The sequence below is a fragment of the Tachysurus vachellii genome, chromosome 11, assembly GCF_030014155.1.
Source record: "Tachysurus vachellii isolate PV-2020 chromosome 11, HZAU_Pvac_v1, whole genome shotgun sequence".
In the NCBI taxonomy this organism is placed as follows: domain Eukaryota; kingdom Metazoa; phylum Chordata; class Actinopteri; order Siluriformes; family Bagridae; genus Tachysurus; species Tachysurus vachellii.
The window spans coordinates 4,645,127-4,662,668 of record NC_083470.1 but is presented as its reverse complement, the minus strand read 5'-3'; the positions used below and the strand labels follow the sequence as shown (position 1 = coordinate 4,662,668).

Below are 17,542 nucleotides of genomic sequence, written 5' to 3'. Positions count from 1 at the left end.
GGTTGTTTTTGAGAAAGGTCAGTTTGTGGATCTGATAGTCTGTGACCTTATTATGATCTGATGCAGGCAGGCTGATCAGGTGTTTGTGTGTGTGTGTGTCTGTGTGTGTGTGTTGAGAGAGGGACTGTTAACACCATTACACGTCTTAATCTGATGTAATCAAGCCGTGATGAAAAGATAAACGGCGAGAATGCGGAGTTTATCTTTTAGCGTCAAGCGATAGCAAGACGCGGTATGACATTTCGTCAAACATTCGATTCGAGGGTGTCTCCATCACATAAACACACCTGAGGAGCTCTAAAGAACGTCTAAAGAGCATCGCTGATAGGAAAAGGGTAAATATTTTTCTCTCTCGTGTAATTACCAGAGGAAAAAAAAAAGATGAGTAACAGCTGTGGTTATGAGTTTTTATATTATTTATTTGCCTTGAGGCTTGCCTCTGGATTCCTTCCACATCTAACTGTCTACAAATCCTATTCAGAACGAAGCTTTTCAGTAAATATAAAGGCACGACATGATGTGACCTCGCAATTTTGGCTTCGGTTAAACTCGACTTCTCAGTGAAATCTAATATTACTTCATTGAGCAATATTGCAAACAGCTGCTCACATAAACCTCGGTTCTAAAATGTTTTTTTCTAAACTCACAGTATTTATGGTTGGGTGGCGTTACGAGACCGTATTAACATGGTAATAACAACCGATATGCTTCTCGGAGATAAACATGAGGATCATCTACTTTATTGTATGGTACTAATTTGTCATTCAGTAATGACGATGCTTTTTATTTTAAACTTTTAAGTACTATTTCATTTCTGTGAGAAATGTAGTTTTAGTGTTTTTTACATGCTAAATCATTTTGTTTATTCTTTCTTGTCATTTTTTTCCTTCCTTCCTTCCTTCCTTCTTGTCCTTCCTTCCTTCTTTACTTTTTGTCCTTCCTTCTTGTCCTTCCTTCCTTCCTTCCTTCCTTCCTTACTTCCTTACTTCCTTCTTTTTTTTTCTGTCCTTCCTTCCTTCTTTTCTTTTTGTCCGTCCTTCCTTCCTTCCTTCCTTCCTTCCTTCCTTCCTTCCTTCCTTCTTTCCTTCCTTCTTTCCTTCCTTCCTTCTTTTCTTTTTGTCCTTCCTTCCTTCTTTTCTTTTTGTCCATCCTTCCTTCCTTCCTTCCTTCCTTCCTTCTTTTTTGTCCTTCCTTCCTTCCTTCCTTCCTTCCTTCTTTTCTTTCTGTCCATCCTTCTTTCCTTCCTTCCTTTCTTCCTTACATTACATTATATTATACATTACACATTATTATATGTATGTGTATATATATATATATATATATATATATATATATATATATATATATATATATATATATATATATATATATATATATATAAATTATATTATAGTTATCAAACTATTACCAGTAAATATTAAATTATCCTAGATTTGAATTTTTAGTATTTATGTATTTATTTATTTATTTATTTATTTATTTATTTATTTATTTATGACTATTATTATTCTTTTTAAATGAACCTATAGCATATTGTATTAACCCAAGGCTAAATACTACTTCCTGCTTACAACAGGTGCCTCGAGCATTTCCAGACTTTGTCTCCGTGTTTTTGTTTTCTTTTTGTTTTGAAAGCTTCTGAACCATTACATACAATCTATATAAATAACTGAGTACATTATAAATCACTGAACCTCAGTTTCTCAGTCAGAGGCTTTGCACTATAAATTATTTGCAATAGTTTGTTATGGAAGATATTAATATTTAATCCATTTGCTGCAGAGGATGAGGATTTGGCCTGATTTTACTGTGGTGTATTATTCATAAGCACAGGTTTTGCTGTAATATGTTAGGTATTGTTCGGTAACCTATTTGCATGTTTATATTCAATCCCAACGAACGGCAGCTTTTTGACGTTGTACATGTGCGTTATGACTCGTTAATATACACTCATTTGTTTGTAGTCCAGGTCTGGGTCCCAGGAACGCAGTGTGTGAGGTGGGAATACCTTCAGTGCGCCATGCTGACGTTCTTTTATACCTGGGGCAATTTAGATACGTTTATTTACCTAACTGTATGTTAGTGTTGGGAGGTGGGAGGAAACTGGAGAACCCAAGTGAAACCTGCACTCTTAGCAAATATTTCATACTGCAACAAACAAAACAAAAAAAAAGACTTCAGTTACATTGGAAGTAAAACTGAAAGTCTTAACCGGTATAAAAGTGAACCTGAGCATATCTGCAGACGTGCTGTCATGATAGTTTTGTCACCTCTCACCCTGAGCGTTTCTCCTTCCCATCAGCGTCGTATTACCCTCATTACAGAGCCAAAATCTGGAACCGGGTCATGGGAAATTTTCTGCAAAGAGCTTGTTATTGTGATGGAGACAATGATTTGTGTAGCTCTGTGTACTGTGCGGAGAACAATAGCACAACACCTCCAAGGCTGAGCTGAACAGATGGAGAGAGAGAGAGCGGGAGAAAGAGAGAGAGAGAGAGCGTATGATGACCTGTTTCCTCTATGGAGGAGTGGCTGTGCTTGTTTTTATGAGGTAGCTCCAGGGTTCCCCATGACTGATGCACTTATTATTAGGGTATTATTAGGCCGTTCAGATGCACGGCAGCGACCCTGCACCTCATAATGAGGCTGTGCGTGCCAGCCGCCCAGCCTTGCCTCGTTTACTGCATTTATTCTTCATAAGCATTCAGGAAAAATACAAGGCTCTCCTGTAAGCACGCCCCTCCCTACGAACACACACAGACACACACACAATCAGCCCTCTGACACACCCTATGATCCCCAAGATGGCCACTGGAACAAAGAACGAAAGAAGGAAGGCAGCAACAGAGACCAGAGTTTGTTTCCATTTCAGCTCTAGTTACACCAGCCCTAACCACAAAACCTATATTTTAGCAGAAGGGAAAGAACAAAAAATACTGTATAGAAAAAAAGTGCTGTGTCACCTTCAAGGATGAGCGTAATAGATAATCGAAATCCTAGCGTGTGAATTATCGAACTGAATCAAGGGAGCGGGGCTTTAAATAAAACACCTGGGGATAAAACGCTGGCAGGTTATTAGTGTATTAGAGAAGGTGATGTCATCAGGAGGGCAGGCTGACCTCAGTGCTTAGTTGTGAGCGTGTGTGTGTGTGTGTGTGTGTGAGTGAGTGTGCGTGCATTTTCCTCTATATTAGTAAGTACCCCACCACAATATGAATTTCATTTTGACCTTGTGAGGACATTTTTCATGTTGCACCCCACTAAGGGATGAAAACATGTATATTCCTGCACACACAACCCTTTTTTTCAGATTTTTTTCCTTGTGAAGACCAAACCTTTGTCCTCAGAAGGACGATACGGTCTGCCATTTTTAATCTATTGAGGACATTTGCAGTATTGGTCCCCACTAAGGTATAAAATCATGCCAACACACACAGACACACACACACAGAATGAGAGAGAGAGAGAGAGAGAAAAAGAAAACTTTAGCTCTAGCTTTTGAAATAAAAGCTGAAGATTTGTTCAAATATTTGGCTTGTCCCCACAAAGCTATGAATATATAACGATTTTGAATGAGTGTGGATGTTTGTCTTGTTGGTCCTCACTACAGTCCTTTTGGCTCTTTTGAAAGGATTTTAAATAAAAGTGTTTTTGACCACGTGAGGATATTTTCTTCTTTGACCTCACTAAAATATTAAAACCTTCCAAAAGTAAAGCTCCATTTTCAAGGAAGAAGTGGGGACTGGACGGTGTCCCCAGTAAGATAAGTAACATTGTGGGGACATTTGTCTTGTTGGACCCCACTAAAAACACACAATGTAAAACGAACATCCTCGCAAGGATAGGAATATCTTACAGTTTTGACTTCGTGGGGACCTTCAGCTGGTCCCCACGTGGAGAAAACAGTGCAGCTTTTATTTAAAACAAATTTTGAGGGTTCTTGGGGTTGTGTGGTTAAGCTTAGGGCTAGATCTATGTAAAGGTGTGTAGGTATAGCATTAAAAACATAGCTGCATTAATATTCAGTGGAAGGTCCTCACAAGTATCGTAAGACGAATGTGTGTGTGTGTATGAGAGAGATACGAGTCCTTGGCGGACAGAAAGAACAGAAAGAGATCGAGAGAGCCGAGGGAGGTTTAAGCATACACAGGGAGTCGATAGTTCACTGGAGAAGCTCAGGAGCGGGTCAGTGTTCGATGACATCATCATTAGCCCATCCTGCAGATGTTCGCTAACACAATTGATTTTCAAATAAGTCTTCCCGAACTGCTCATGTCGTTCCTCCGTGATACAGACGGAGCCCATTACAGACGGCATTTTTAGAAGAACCAAAGTCGTCCACCTCCCACCCCCCCCACCCCAGAAAGGCCACATCCAGAGTGATGAACTCCTCACGCAGAGTGAGGCACAAAGCTGGATGATGTCATGTCTTCTTTTGGGGTGTGTGTATTTGTGTCAATGACGTGTATAATCCCATAGAGCTCGCTTTCAGTATTTCTGTATCTGTAATACATTTCTGTATTGCTTAGCCTCATGCTGTGTTCCGGACCCTAACCGGGATAGAGATACCAGCGAGGTCCGTATTGCACAATAATGAATTTGGTCTGAACTCATTTTCTAATATCTAATCTCTGTTTTGATTTTGCTTCTCCTCACATTTTGGATTACACAAAATGTATTCATTGAAATTCCACGTATACTTTAGCTAAGATGGGGTACGACGGCTAAGGCAGCAGGCTGACTAGCGGCACTGTGAGTCTATATTTTAAACCTGGCATCTTGTTTTTTTTTCTTTTTGTTTACATCTCAACATGAAGCGTAGCATCTCATGAGAGCTGAACATAATGTGCACACCTCCTCAATCAATTATCCCAGTTTTATAGTTTTATATTTTAGTTTGCTCAGTATATCATGGTTTTATATTCATTATTGGTGAATTAAACAAGGCAGAGTTTGCTATACGTGCGTAAGGGAGTGTGGGCACGGGTGTGTGAGGAAGTGTGTGCAGAAGAGTGTGCGTATGTGTGAGGGAGTAGGTGCACGTGAGAGAGAAGTAGTCTGTGTGTGAGCGCATGAGTGTGTGTGCGTGAGTGTGTATGCGTGTGAGTATATGAGTGCTGTGAGTGAGGGAGTGTGTGTGTGTGTGTGCGCGCGCATCCATGTGAGACGAAAGTGAGTGTGTGTGTGTGTGTATGTGTGTGTGTGCTAATAAGACATGAGGAGAAGTGACAGCCAGTAAAATCACATTGTCACTCTCTGAACACAATTACCTGCAACTCGTATCATATAAACCTGATTTTTTTTCTTCCTTTTTTTGCTGTAATTATTGAGTTTGAGCACACAAAGGTCCACATGGGAAAACAGGACCCCCCCCCCCCCCCCCCTTTTTATTTATTTATTTTTTAGTTTTTTTAAAAAGTATTTTCAGTATTTTCTTCCTATTTCTGAACAGAATAAAAGGGTTCAGCTTGGCAGTGCAGGCCATGATAACAACCCGAGGTCAGATTAATTATTATTTTCTACTCGGGCTGTGAGTCATTTGCTTCATTTTATAAGTGTAATAATTACTTTGACTCATAAGAATTGCAGTTAAATGCCTAATTGTTTACCCATGTTACCAGGCTGAGGACTGTTTCTATGAAGGCATTAACACACCACAGGTGGCGCTGTTATAGGAAAACAATCAACAACGTTAGCAGACTGAAATGTTTCTCCTTTTACACCGACGCAACCGACCACGTTTTGTGGATGACAAATTTTATTTATTAAAGAGCGAAACCTTGTTCTTTTAATCTGTTTTTCATCCTGCTTAACGTCGACTATTGAAGAAAAAACGTAAATCATACATTAAAAAGAAACTTTCTCCTCGAACGATCGTTTTTTCGGTTGTTAAATAATGAGCTATTTAGTCCATTTAAATAGATCATAAATCATACAGGTCCTTGTGTAAGTTGTGGCTATAGAAACAATAATGTATTAGATTGAGTGTGTTAATATAAACCTAAATTAAGGCCCGTGCTGCTGTTTATAGAAAATTAATCAACACTTTGTGACCAATCAGATTTGAGAATTCACCATAGATGTAGTAGAATTCACCAGTATTGTTTCTCCTCTCCAGCCGAAGCAGATCGGAGACGATTTTTGCGGCCTGGTCCTGAACCAACCTCTCGGAGGGCTGAGGGTGATCGAAGGGACGCCGCTGTACGACGAGCGGACGGACGGCATGGCCTCGGTGGCCGCGTACACTTACGGAGATCATACGGTGGTGTTTGTGGGGACACGTACGGGTCATCTTAAAAAGGTAAGACGTTTTTCATGGGAATGTCTTGTAGGTCTGCTGATTGATCAGATTCCTTACAGAAGTGCTTAATGACAGCATCATAGGTTTTTTTTTTTTTTTCAGGAAACTGATCCTCATAGATATCTGTATGTGTGTGTGTTATGTGAAAGGCACAACCACAGGTGCAGTGTGTGAGTGAGTGAAAGTCAGTCGAGGCAGAGTGAGTGAGAATGTGCCAACGAAGCTTTAGAGGGGTCGAATTGCGTTTAATCCTATTATACCGCTGCACATGTGTTCCCCCTGCAATGGGATATACTGCAACCCGCAGAAAGCATTCACCCTTCATTCCAAGATGCACACACACATACACACACATACACACACATACACACCGGGAGCAATAATAAAAGACCACCTTTATGAGTCACCATATCTGTGAGCAGGGAACAGCTGGGGATGTTTAAAGAATAATACGGTCACTGCTGAGTTTATGAAAATACCGCACACAAGTTGCAAACTGCAGGGTTTTTTTTTTCCCCCTCTGCACCATCTCAAACTGTTGGCATTCAGGCATGTCAACGAGCTGAGAGAGAGAGAGAGAGAGAGAGAGAGAGAGAGAGAGAGAGAGAGACGCACATGGGGGAGGAAAAAGAGACAGGACACGCTGGGGGATTTTGTCACTGTAATGAAAGTTTCAGGCTGTGTACAATAGGATAACCCCTGACACACATGAGAAACGAGCACGTCTACGAGAACGAGACATTACTCAGAACTCTTTGCTTAAACATACCCCGTGTGCGGTCAGCTGTGCAAAACAAAAATTCTGACAGAAGATTAAATCTGATAAATTTGCCACGGCACGGCGGATCGTTTAGAGAAGCCGACTCGGCTAAATTCTTTCCTTAATTAAAAGTACAATCACTCATAGTAATTAATTCGGTCCTAAAACCCGTCTTCACATCCTTCACTGAAGTAAAATATAAATATATTTAAACATATATTTATATAAACTCTGATTTTACTAACACATTGTAAATTTGTGCCTATTTCACCAGGCTAATTTTATAAAGCTTTTCAAATATTAGCTAGCATGCTAATAACAAAACAGTACCGTTCAACATAGCTGAATGCTAATAGCTCATTGTTGATAAATGGTGTACACTGTAGTAGATGGATTACAGTGATGTCATGTCAGTTAATGTTTATATTTGTGAGAAATTTATTCCTTGACGCTAAAATGCTTAAAATTGGTGAGGCTACAAATACAGGATCACAGAATATTATAGTAATATAGTAAAATGATGACTGCTGAAAGAAAAACTTTAAGGAGAAGTCCATACTGAAACACCTTAAATGTGTTTATATTAAAACATTTGTGGTGATCTTAGCTTAGCTTAGCTTAGGTTAGCTTAGCATCTGGTGCTAATTTTGTTGGTTGGTGCTGTATTTTTGTTATTTCTGTGAGAAGTGAGCAGATTTGTTCTGCACATTCTTATCAGTTGCTAGCACAGTTACAGTCCAGATAATTATTAGGAGTAAAATACATTAAAAAAAGGTTAATCTACAATTGCGAAGAAAAGGAAAAACAGTCAGGACCCGTATTCATGAAACTTCTTTTAAGAGTTTCTCCTAGTGACGTAATCCTAATAAAATTCTTAGAAATGTGGCAGTTTCCCCTTCAAATTAAAGAGAAGATCCTAGTAAAGATAAAAGTTATTCATAAAGCATCTTAACCTTTAATAGAGCTCATAAGGTCAAAAAGTGTTAGGAGTAGTGAAGAGGACTTTTAAGAGGTTTAAGATTTTTTTTTTTAGCAGAGGAGAAAATGGCCGAAATGTGAAGCGGGAGAAGAAATGTATTGTGTATAATATTTAAGGACGATTGTGAGTTAATAAAATGATACAGATTAGATCATGTAGGGATTATTTTTGTGACCAAAATCATATTAGAAATAACACCATTGCGGCTTAAACGATATAATTTGGGGGCACGGTGGCTTAGTGGTTAGCATGTTCGCCTCACACCTCCAGGGTCGGGGTTCGATTCCCACCTCCGCCTTGTGTGTGTGTGGAGTTTTCCTCCGTGTACTCCGGTTTCCTCCCCCGGTCCAAAGACATGCATAATAGGTTGATTGGCATCTCTGGAAAATTGTCCGTAGTGTGTGATTGAATGTGTGTGTGCCCTGCGATGGGTTGGCACTCCGTCCAGGGTGTATCCTTCCATGATGCCCGATGATGCCTGAGATAGACACAGGCTCCCCGTGACCCGAGGTAGTTAAGCTTATAATAGAGCATATTTTAAAAATGCTCCTTTTTTATTAGAAAACCAATCATAGTCTTCAAAAGAATAGCTAGTCTTATAGCTAGCTGTTCTTCAAAAGAATAGCTAGTCTTATAGCTAGTAACAGGTTTAGCTAGTAACCGCCTCCTCTCTGTGATAAAAGCTGTTCAAATAAGATTATTCTAACAGTCTTTATGAATACAGGCCCTGAAAGCCTTTTGGCTCATAAAAGCTGTTTATTTTCTCACTTGACATTTTCCAGCAATGTTTATATAAGTTGCAGTCATATTCATGAGAAATCCAGCATAAAATTTTGGGAGACAACAAACGCTACCACAATTCAGAATGCAATTTTTAAATATCTAATGCAATCGCAGTGATGTATAGTACAGACTCGGATAGTTACTGTAGCGACCTCAAAGGCATTGACTGAGGTGTTGGGGGAGAGAGATGGAGAAACTAAAGCAATAAAGCAGGTGAACCAGCTTTAATTTCATTCTAAAAATACATTTGAATGTCATTGAAAATGACCTGAATTATATATATTTTAATATGCACGTTGTTCAGAATCAATTTTTCCTGTGTAAAGTACAGAAACGCATTTTTACTTCCCACCTCAGGGTTTGAAGAAAGGTGACGTACGCGAAGTACCCAACAGGGAAATTTAAATGTTCTCACATTCGGTGCACTCTCAGCCTCACAGGTCAAAGGTCACCCCTTGGAGACGGGGCCCTGTTTTGTTTTGCTGTTATTTATTGAGTGAGTGTCCCTATATAGTTGGTGTATTACACATAACACTCTGCTCCCAGTCAAACGTTCACACAGCCTTCGAGAGCTCTCGGACATCATTCTGCGATGTATTCTGTCGTTGCCTGGTTTGGAACGACCCAATTTTGTCTGTGCGACGATAAAATCACATCGTATTTGGTATATTATTTGCCATGATGATATCTTTAAAGCACACACTCTTTCTTCGTACGGGCCGCAGATTGAATGGGCGTCATAATAAACAGTCAATCTGCGGTCGAATCTTTTTGTCTGTCTGGAAAGCATGCTCTCGGTGTAGAAAAAGGTTTTTTTTTGTGTGTGTTCTTTCTTTTTTTTCCCTTTGCAAAGCGGTCTAGTCTGCATTAAGGGGGATGTGGTGATGTGGTGTGGTGCATAATTAATCACATATTGCTGCTTATCACAGTTACAGTGTCTGCAATAAGCTAATGTTGATGGATTGTGATTAATACTCAGCTTCAGCGAGAATTTATGGGCGAGCCTGTTGAATTCACTACGGCTGTGTCGTACCGAGGGATCAAGCGAGTGTGAAAATGGTTAAAATGGTGCGAGGATTTCAGCCATTTCTTAGACAGGGTTAAAACCCAAAGTTATCCAGAAGATGCTAATCAAATCGAGTCGACGGTCAGAGCCAACCAGAGGAAGACATCCAGTCAGGACCAGATCCAACCAGTCTGAACCAGCTAATCAGGGCATACCTACTGAAGGCAGCCTATCAGGGCCAACCTGTAGGATAGAAACGATTCTGATTGGCTATATCTAAGAACTATTGAAAATAAGAGAAATTAGTTAAAGTATGTATAAATGAACTAAAACGGTTCGGTGTACTGTGTGTATGTATATGTATGTGTGTGTGTATGTATATATATATATATATATATATATATATATATATATATTATATATATATATATATATATATATATATATATATATATATATATATATATATATATATATATATATATATATATATATACACCGCGAGTGTGTGTATAGAGATATTTATTTATATATGATGTCTAAATCTAGTGATATTAGGCACGCCGTGAAGAAAATTTACTGCGTAAATATTTAGCCCTCAGCACATCTCACAAACCTGCAGAACACTTTTCCGTATCAAATAATAATTACAGAGGCATTTACTATAATTACCACCCAAAAGTTACAAAAAAAGACCACCTTGTTTCTGTCATCATGCAGCTACACGCTGGAGAAGAAACAACAAATCATCCGAGGATGTACGAGTAAAAGCTGCAGGGATTTCCCTTCCGAAAGATCGGAAAGTGTGTGTGTGTGTGTCTGTGTGGGTGTGGCCACGATGAAGTCAGCTCCAAAACTGTAAATACATAGAACAGTTCTCATCTTAACATCTGCAATCAATAAAACAATGATCGAATGCAGAGTTCCCTTCAGCCTAAGTGCTGTTCAGTAGTTCGGCCTGCGCAGATCACAAAGATTATAAATCATGTCTAACCAAACAATAACGCTGTAATAGCCTTAAACTCTCTATAAATGGTTCTCTAACAGCGGATTTGACAACATGCAGCGGTTTGGTGTGTTAATCCACCTGAAGGGCGCTGGTGCAGGCTGGGTAATTGCCTCGTATCTCCCTCCTGCCTCTGCCTGTTTGTTTTGGCAGGAGAAGAAAGAGCACAGGCCTCTTTTCTCAGGCCACACGGAAACCACTCATGAGCCGTCAGCGCTTCCTGTCCCTGCAGAGTGGTGCTGGAGTTAACAGGAGACAGAAGGAGACGGTTATCACACTCTCCTTTTTTTACCACCAACACAAATATATTTTTATTGTTCCTGGTCAGTTTCTATACAAAATTTTTTTTTTTTGTGTGTGCACTCTTTATGAAGTTCATATTTTGTCATATCTCAATAGCTGCTTGATTGCCATCATCAACATCGTTATCATCATTATGATGATGACGTATTTCAAGCAAAACTGTTATGCCTGTCACACTTCCTTGGAAAAAATCCTTCGGCAAATGCTTCAGATTCTATCAGAAGAAGAAATCTTAGTGGTTTTGTTGCGTTCCTAATGGACTCCCTTTCATTTAAATCTATCCCAACAATGCTGTTCCACTACCTGCTGATAGCGCTGCCAGTGTGATTTTAGCCCTCGCTATATCTGTACCTAAAGAGAGCGATGCGGCAGGACTTTAGTTCTATAGACTGTCCAGATTGCTCACTTCCTCATCTGCTCAAACTGAATGTAAAAAGAAGCCGTTGCTTGTTTGTTGCCTGACTGTTCTCATATCTCATATCTTAAATTTTTGGTCAGAGGTATAAACAAAAAAAGATTTGAGATTAAAACTTTATAATAAAATGCAAATTCAACACTGTATAATTGTGTGTGTATGTGTATATATATACACACTGCTGGTCAGGTTTTTCAGCATTATTGCCACCTACCAAACAATACGTTACTGAATAGCAATTAAATCATTCAAGTTCAATCTTGTGGAACTTGTTTAGAGTCACATTAGGAACTTTCAGCTCTTAATGCGCGTCTAAATGCGTGCTTTATTAGAGGTAGGAGCACTCAGAGGGTAAAGCTGCTAACATTATATATAAAATACATATACTGTGATGGAATTCACTGTTAAATATAGGTATTCGCTACCTGAAGTGTCTAATTAGAGTGGGGTTTAGATTGCATCTAAAATATTTCAATAAAAATATTTTTCAATTCACAAAAAATGACTATATCTATCTATCTATCTATCTATCTATCTATCTATCTATCTATCTATCTATCTATCTATATATATATATATATATATATATATATATATATATATATATATATATAAATTACTTATTGTTCCTCGGTTAATTGTTCCAGTCCTTGATGTCATTTAAAAACCAATCATAAAATATAGTGTGTTTAAAACCTTCGATTTGCAGTATTTGTGTTTTATTAAGAATCGCTGGTGAAAAATGTAAATTACAGCTAGCAACTCAGTTTGTTTTAGCTTAAACAGATAGCAGCTCAAACAAAGGTGTTTTTATTTATGTTTTTTTTCCTCCTTTATTCTACCATATTTTTTTTTTTTTTTTTGCCTAAACTGTGATTGAAATCATATTAGGTCAATTTTGGTCTAAAATGTTGATTTGGATCCCCATATTGCTGTGTATTATATAACTGACTATTTATTAGCACCAGGCTTATTTCCATGTTCATTTTTAGATACATAAAAGCTTTCCCAATTCATTTTTTACACTTGTTCTTCATGGATTTAGTCTATGTTGACACAGCGGAGCCACTTTTTAGCCAGAACGGTGGATGTGTTATGATAAGCTACGGTGAGATTTCAGTGGATGACAACAGCTAAATGCGAATGCAGGCTGTGAAAATCGAAGAAGGAACCGTGACAATGGCCAAAGCTCTGGAGATTGACTTTGAAACGCAGAGCTCGCACAAATGGGTCAGTACTGGAGGAAAGCCAGGCCGAATCAGTGGAGCGGAACAAGGTGAAATTTTCAGAATGGATTGTACCAGGCTATGCCTAGTTTCACCTTTCTGTTTGTGTTTCTGTGCAAGTCACAGACCACATCTGCTTTAAAATCCCACTGCAGCCCCCTTGTGAGTTCCTGTGGCGGGGCCATTTCTAGCCTGAATGTAAAACCAAATGAAAATAAATAGAAGTCACCGTTCCCCCTACACCTGCTATCTGCAGCATGGCCACAACAGACCCCTCATAATCTCACCTCTGGGAAATAAACTCAAGGCTGTTTGGGATTTTTTTTTTTTTTTTATGGAACTCTGCAGCTATGGTTATGTACAAATTTCATGAGTCTATATATCAACTTGGGGTGTGTATGAAAGGATGTATGCGTGAACTTGAACTCTTGATAAGGCCATTTAATGTACCGTTAATGTATAGTCTATTTAACAGCTAAAAGCCTCTTGAGGTAGCTGCCATATATCACCAGATAAAAAACAGTCTATTGAGTTGACCTCAAAGCTGCCCTGACCTTGTCCTTCCTTCCTGTAGCATCGTGTGGCGGAAGCTGTTGTGTACTTTTATCAGAGGGCCTGTAACCCGCTATATATAGCACTATTGCCATGCCTGTTTTCTATATAACGTAAAGTAATCGGGTGCGATTTCTCATATAGGTCATGCTTTATGTGGATCCCTGCTCAATAAAATGATTGAAAACAGACCTCGATCTTACAGAATACATGTGGCCCTGTAAAGCCTTTTTTCACACTAATTATTCTAGAAGGGGTCAAATATGATGTCCATAGTATGGCTCTGACTGATTGTTATAAGCTATAAGCTTTGGAAAGAGGATGTTTTCACATTTTTCCATAAAGTGTCGTTTTTTACACCGGTAATTTGCTTCAAATAATGTGAACACAAACCACTCGTGAAAAATGCAGTAGTATTGTTGTGTGTAGACACTGTTAGATACTTCAAATATGCAAAAAAAGATGAACAAGAAAACATTAAACGTAGTTTGTCAGATTCCTTCTTGATTGTTCGAGAACACGTACATATACAAGGAAATTGTTGAGCTTTCATCCTACATGCAACGGTACCCATTACAGCAAGAGGACAAGAACCCAAATAACAAAGCATAGCCCACATTTTGTAAGCTCTCTGGACAGAAAGACGAGTCGCATGACTTGTTTCTTCCCGAATACTTAGTTACGCCTCCTACCTTTAATTATGCTCTAATAAATTATGCTTTAATTTAATCCTGTCGAATAAAGATTCCAGCAGTGTCTGGAGTTCCAGTTTTAATTTTAGTCCAATCTTCCACTCACTCACTGGTTCAGCTATGGTTTATGGCGGCCCTCTTTCAGCATTTCACCAGCTGTTTTAAATAATTACGCATGGGATTTTAAGAGATTGTTCATTTTGAAATGTCCCCAAGTTCCATCAGGATCCTGAGTAGTGACTGCTACTGTTGTCTCTTTTTGATGTGTAGCTAGGGACTAGAATTGTTACTGAGAAACTGAAGAAACGTCTACACCGTTGGATTTGTCCCTCTTGGTTGTAATTCCCGGACCCCTCTTTGAGAACCGGTGGAATAAAACAGCCTGCAGATCTCCTGTCATGTATATTCTATAGTTAGACTAAGCTTCATTGGGGTTTTATTGCATATAGTCTTCAGCGATAATTAACCCATAAGCACTCAGCACTCAACCTGCATTTAAATGCACTGCCCACCGTAGCAGCTTGCTGTCGCATCGCGCTTATTTTCATGCCAGTAAATGTTTAGTTATCAGTTCTGGATTGAGACGAGCATCATAATGCAAGTCGTTTAAAATCCATTCCGCTAGAATGTAGCGGGATTTATTGTATCGCTTTAGCATCCCAGCCATGTCTCCTCAACAGACCCTGCCCTCTTCATGTATCCTTCACTCTCCACCCCTACGTCAGCCTGGGGTCCCATATTCATATCTGACCTTCGTTGGACAACTTCGGACCTGTCCGTGATTGGCCGTCAAACGGAGCTAATTCCACAGTATAAATCAGAGAGCGACGCGGCCCTGGAAGCATCCGATGGACCTGATTTACGAGCCGCCTCAGCTCGTTTGATCATCTCCAAATCTGTTTGCCGTAAATCGGCTGTCAGGAGACAAGCCAGAGAGATGTGTCGCATTCGAAGCAGAGCGTCAGTCTCCACATGCTACATGTAGGAAACAGAGGTTCATTCCTGAAGTATGAAAGAAGATGTCATGTTTTGATTATTGCGACATTGAAGAACACAGCACTGAATGCTTCATAGTTTCATGCGGTGGTTAGATACGATTTTCGAGCGTCAGTTGTCAGAAAACGACGTTTTGATCCGTCTTCCAGTAACTCGGCCAGTAAACTGGCTATTATACAGTGTGTTATGTTGCAATGTGTCACGTGAACATGAAATATGTTTCTTGCTAATAGTCTAGACAATCAGATGACGTGCTGTTTTTCAAAAGTAATTAAAATATGCTGTTTATCTAGTTAGCTCCTGAGATGACTGATTGGTGTGTGTATGTGTGTATATATATATATATATATATATATATATAATATTTATATTTATTTATTTATTTTAAAACTGATATTTTCAGCAGTTCAATAAGGAAATGTTCAAAACTGCAATCTTACTGTCGGTATGCAAAATAGTATAAACCGTATCCGAAAACATTTTGCAATAGAAGCTGTGTGCTAAGCTAGATAGCTGCTAGGTTTCCACTTGTCATCCTTTAATTAGCGGTCTTATTTCTTCCTTTTGATGCAGGTGTGGGTTTCTTCAGCATGTTGCTGATTTGTAGTGACAGTTAGATGAAACCGAGTCGGGCCCAGGGTCAGAATCGCAGCCCTCTGCTTGCACAGTTTGAACTTTAAACTGCAGTTTGACGCAGCCTCATCGATTTCTGACCTTTTGCCTCGTTAAAAATGCCATTGAAATGTCATTGGATTTAATAGAAACTCTTTCCATTTTTGACATTTCTCTCCCCTCTGCCCCGGAGACCAATATAGCTTAATAAAGCTCTTAAACAGGCGGCCATGCAGCACAGAGGGCTTTGCGGATCCCGATGCCATCGGCCACAATAGTCACTTGCTGTCAAAGCGCCTGATTAGCGCAAGTGGAAGTGAATTATTAAGACTCGAAAACTCTGCAAGGCAGAAAAGCTCCATAAGAAGGACTTGGATTTTAGTGTCTCACGTTCATTCAGGGAACAAAAGCTGGTCCACTGTAGGAAAGTACGTAGGAAAGCTCAGTTTTTTAAAAAAAAATATGGCAGACGATTTGTCCGTATTAAACTAAATTAAATGTTGTGTTTGATGCTCACTTGTGCGTGAACCTTAAATCTTAAAATTATTTAAACACTGTATCTGAAAACATGTTGCGATTGAAGCTGTGTGTCAAGCAAGCTAGCAGACAAGATTTTATTTGTGGTTGACGTTGTCCACCTCGACAAGAGCTTTTGCTGTTACACAATAATTACAGTTGAAATTCTAATACTTAAATCTCTCCCGTTAGTTAGCTTTTAGCCCGCATTACAAAACAAAACGTTCAGCATTTTCAGTTTGGGTGAACTGTTATCGATGCGAAGCGGGCGGCTGAAATTAGCACAACAAATCCAAGTGGAGTTGAATACAAACGATAATCAAAGTGATTGAGCCGTGCTGGGATGAGCGAGTAGCTTCATTTATGAAAGACTTAGACGTTTTCAAAAGATTTGCATATGTTTTGTCTGTAATAAATGCTTGTTGCGTTTGATGTTCACCTGTGTGTGAACTGAACCGTAAACCTGCTTCCCTGTGATGTGATGTGTTTGTCATGCCTGAGCAGCACTGAAACACCATGTGTGTTTTACACATCAGAATAAATATGTGTTAAAACTTTTAATTAATTAAAAGATTAAGCCTTTATGTGGAAAACCTCTTCTGATATAAAACTGTACTGCCGCTGACAGAGTAAACGTTTCATAAACTATGAAAAGGTGAAGAGTGCATCGCAAACAAAAACAACAGCAAGTGGAATATGCTTATTTACAGTTTCTTATAAGGCCTTAAAACAAATAGAAGCTACTGAAGACTTTATTCTCTTTTTTTAGCAAGATTCAAACTTGAAGTTCTAGGTAATAAAAACTAGCAAAGGTCTCTGACTATATAATTGAAATTAAGCTCAAGAAATGAACTTAATGCCCGGATTTGTTTTATAACAACCTTATTTTAAGGAAATAATGGACAATTGTGACTATGGTGAAGATATTTTTGTAGCATTTATGCTAAATGGGTTGCTCTAACACTATAGCTAATCACTAAATAGGATCCGATAAGTGGTAATAGGCATGTGATTCCAATAAGGACCAAAGGTTTTTGTTTTTAAAAACATATTTTGAATGACTTTTATTACACAATTAATGTTGTGCATGTAAATCTTAAAACGTGTTGTTTTTTTTTTCCCCCGTATAAGTAGATTAAACACTAAGAACACAGTGAATTTCTTACTACGACTCACAGGGAAATGAATTTTCTCGGTTTTAGTGTTTTTTATTGGACAATCATTGGACACAGCGTCTATTGTGGAGTCTGTCTATAGACAGTAAAACTCAAGCGTAGCAGGGAGAATTAGATCCAGATGTTGGAAATGTTTTTTTTATCTATCATGTGTGTGTTAGTGCCAGATGCAGCAGCAGCCACTCTGATTAAGATGCTGCTGTGTGTGTGTTGGGGAGGT

General features: G+C 38.9%; 1 protein-coding gene across 1 annotated transcript in view; it reads left to right on the top strand.

Annotated features, from left to right (window-relative positions):
- Positions 1–17,542, top strand: part of plxna3 (plexin A3) — a 197,180-nt gene that overhangs the window by 16,454 nt on the left and 163,184 nt on the right. The window contains exon 3 of the mRNA XM_060880759.1: positions 6,119–6,301. Within this exon, the coding sequence (XP_060736742.1) occupies positions 6,119–6,301 (183 nt within the window). The remainder of the gene's footprint in view (positions 1–6,118; positions 6,302–17,542) is intronic.